The following is a 3,748-nucleotide window of genomic DNA, read 5'->3' as shown; positions in this document are numbered from 1 at the left end:
ATATATATATCCTGATTTTAAATTAAGAAACTCAGAACAAAGGGCTTTTCAGCACATTTTTTTGTAAGGTAGAAATTAAGTTCTTTTTGTTCTTTGAAATAACAGCTGGTTCCTCCAAGAATGAGGGTATAGAACACAGAGAAGCTATCAAATAAAAGGGAAGTAGGAAAGAAATGCATTTAATGTTATCATACTGAGAATACATAAACAGTCCATCACTGACTTTGCTAATGATTATAAAGGTATTTTCATCTCTTGGAGTCTCACTGGAGAGCACTGAGAATAAAAGAAATTTCAGTTTTCTTACCTGCAAAGTTAAAAAAACTGGATCAAGTGACATCTGAGCACTTCCTGCCCTGTAATGCTTCGACTCTTAAGAGATTTCAGCAGAAGAACTGGCAATGGGAAATCTTTCAGGTTAGACGGAGGCACAACCAGAAGGACAATACCTACCTGAATGTGCAACTCATGGGCCTTAGCAATGTTGCCAAGTTCACCCATCAGAGTCTCAGAGCAGGAAAGGGAAAAACGTGGTGTCACTATGGGCTTCACTCTGGAATACTGGAAATAAAAAATAACTGATGAGGAAACTATAGACATCATGAACATGCAGCAGACTGTATAATGCACCCCTATATAATTTACATCTGCACATATATATACATATATGGATATGGATATGTAATTTTACATCTGCATTTTTTAGGGCAGTTCCCAATTCTAAGACTCAGTTTCATGGAAACAACTCACATCTGAGAATAAGCACTAAGGTTAGCAAAAGAAAAACTTGTCCCAAATGAAAGACACTTCTCTCCTCACAGTAAATCCCAAATGAGATCTAGAGTGGGTGACCTTTCTGAAGAGCACTGGAGGTAGAAAGAGAAGTGTTAAGAAACAAGTGAAGTGGAACCCTATTTCCCTTCCACATCTTGAGGGGGTGTGCTGGCCACAGCTTATTGGACTGTAGGATCAGCTCTGGTGCCCCCTAAAGTAAGAGGCTGGGCAAGAGAGAAGGACTCAGAGGGAGAGAGTGAGGATAAGGATCTATAAAGCTCCATCTAATTCTCCCAAGGTTCAGTTAGAAGAAATTCAGAGCATTCCTATAATTTTCATTAAGATCATAAAAATAATTTGGAAAGGGTCAAGTTAGCCAGTCTAAGAGATGATCTCCTGGAACCATGAACCAGCCTGCTGGCTTGGACACAGGGAAAAATTTTGCCTGCAGAGGCTCACCAATGCCAGGACACTGCCAAAGGCATTTCTGGCCGACTATCTGCCAGCATCTGACAGACCACATGTGTATGAGCAAGGCCGCTAGTGCCTCAGGGCATCTACAGTGGGACAAACACTACACTTTCTAGATTCTACCTATGAACTGCTCTCCCTCCAGCTTAAAGTCCAGTCCTGTGAAATCAAAAGGTCCTAGAGGAAAAAGACACTCAAATGGACAATGAAGGAGATTTTCAAATCAGAGTTCAACTAACAACTTAGTGAACCTGGGATCAATTTATCTCACCTGACCCAATTTCATTTTCCTGTAGCATGTGGGCAGGGGATTTGCAGGGAGTTTTGTAACCAAGAAATGTACCCATAATTATAAAAATAAAACAGACTTCATGTTTGCACATATATGAGAAGTGATTAATTAAATCCACTAAAATCAGTTAGTACTTCCTGATTTCAATGTTGTGCATCAAAAACAAACAAACACAGGTCTAGGTGTAAGGTTGCACCAGCCTTCACATGAAAAAAAAAATGCCTGACCTCTTTCTCTGTGAACTCAGCTTTTTTAATTTCATAAATCCATGAGCCCATGTACCCTTTGTGTTTCTAGGGCTGGGTTCTTCGACCTCGCATAATGTTTTACAATTTATCCATGCTGTTACACAGGCAAAATTTCTCTTTTTTCATCACTGAATATCACAGTTTATATAAACAAACATATATATCTATATGTACATTGTATGTGTATACATAGAGAGATACACACTGTGTGTGAATATATCTGTTTGTTTGCCCACATACACTTATGCTATTTCCGTATCTCAGCTGTGGTGAATAATGCTACATGAATATAAGCACAGATATCACTTTAAGATACTGATTTTTGGGGCCAGGCATGGTGGCGCACGCCTGTAATCCCAACACTCGGGAGGCTGAGGCAGGAGGATCACTATGAGTTCGACACCAACCTGGGCTAAATAGTAAGTTCCAGGTCAGTCTCAACTACATAGAAAGACTCTGTCTCAAAAAAAAAAACAAACAAACAAAAAAACTGATTTTTTTTTCCTTGGATAGATGCCCAGAAGTCAGATTTCTCAATTATATGGGGAGATATTGGTCAAAGGATATAAAACATCAGTTATATAATGAAAAGATTCTAGTATCTTCTGTGCAGTTTGGTGTGAACTGTGATCATCATTACACAACAAAATATGTATCAATTCTTCCTCTTATACACACTGAGTATTTATAATAGTTATTTGTCAATTCAATATTTTTAAATTTAAATGCCTGACTTCACTGAGATGAGTTCCTGGGTCCACGATGACAATTTAAGGTTGTAGGAAAATACTTCCTCAGGCATAGAATAAACTTTAGGCACATGAAGTCATCTCTATGAACTTAATAATGGATCCTACCACTAATAAATGGCAATGCAAAGCAAACTCCCAATGATCTCACTTACTTTCTTTTCAAGCATTTCTGATATAAATCTGAAACAAAGCAAAAAATGGGAAGTTAGAACATGTAAGTATTTTCAAATAAATGTATTAAAAGGGTGCAAACATGACCCTACCTGTCCTGATTTCCACTGAAATATTTCTAATGCTGCACTTGCCTCGTCACCACTAACTGAAGTTTAGCAGGTAGTTACTACTCTGCTTTCTCACTTGCAGCCATTCTAGCATGAGCTGGGCTGTTCGTGAGTATTCCTACACCACTCAAGCTGTTGTACCAGCTCAGACTCTGTGGGAGAACACGGCAGTACGCTGGGCTCTGTGGATACTGGAGTCAAAGAATTCTATGCACACAAAGGCACTCAGAAGCCATGGGGCTGGCCTACTTCGAATTTCCCTAATGTGGAAGCTGCTGGTTCACATCACTGCAGCACTTACTTCCAAGGCCAGGGTCCTACAGGGTGGATACTTGAGTAACACACAAGGCATAAGGTGTGGTGAAAGGGCTGAATGATGATCCTACCAGTTTTGCTGCACGGATGATGACAATTGTAAGTAAAGGCTATGAAATGGCTACTTCTGCCCTGGCCAAAAGATCTACCTTACTAGCTATAGTTCCCTGTCTTCTGGTAGACTTTTGTTTTAGTATAAAATGTAAATTGAAATTTACAAGGCCCACAAAAGTGGATTACTAAAGAAGCTAAGCATGTGATCAACCAATAGTAAAAGGAAAGTACATATTTCTCCACTCTGAGCACGCAGATAGCCCCTGCCCTCCTTCAAAGAGGAAATGCTTAAACTGACCAAGGGCTCAGAAATAAAACAAAGTCACACTTCTAAACCTTGTATTAGGAGAGGTGTTTTCTCCCCTGGGGAAATACATCAAAAGAATTTTCTCTGTGATATGATTCTTTTAGTTCTCTTGGAAAGATACCCAGCAGAGGGATGGCTGGGTCAAATGGAACCTCCAGTCCAAGCTCTTTGAGGTATCTCCATATTGATTTCCATAGTGGTTGCACTAGTCTGCACTCCCACCAACAATGGAGGAGGGTTCCTTTCTCCCCACA

General features: G+C 39.7%; 1 protein-coding gene across 1 annotated transcript in view; it reads right to left on the bottom strand.

Moving 5' to 3' along the window:
* Positions 1–3,748, bottom strand: part of Gda (guanine deaminase) — a 76,608-nt gene that overhangs the window by 25,895 nt on the left and 46,965 nt on the right. The window contains exons 6-7 of the mRNA XM_010638443.3: positions 2,690–2,717; positions 454–561 (exon numbers count right to left, since the gene is read on the bottom strand). Of these exons, the coding sequence (XP_010636745.1) occupies positions 454–561; positions 2,690–2,717 (136 nt within the window). The remainder of the gene's footprint in view (positions 1–453; positions 562–2,689; positions 2,718–3,748) is intronic.

Source organism: Fukomys damarensis, unplaced genomic scaffold (assembly GCF_012274545.1).
Source record: "Fukomys damarensis isolate Sample0158 unplaced genomic scaffold, DMR_v1.0_HiC HiC_scaffold_31, whole genome shotgun sequence".
Classification (NCBI taxonomy): domain Eukaryota; kingdom Metazoa; phylum Chordata; class Mammalia; order Rodentia; family Bathyergidae; genus Fukomys; species Fukomys damarensis.
Note: the sequence above shows the minus strand (reverse complement) of the source record. Positions and strands in the feature narration are given on the sequence as shown.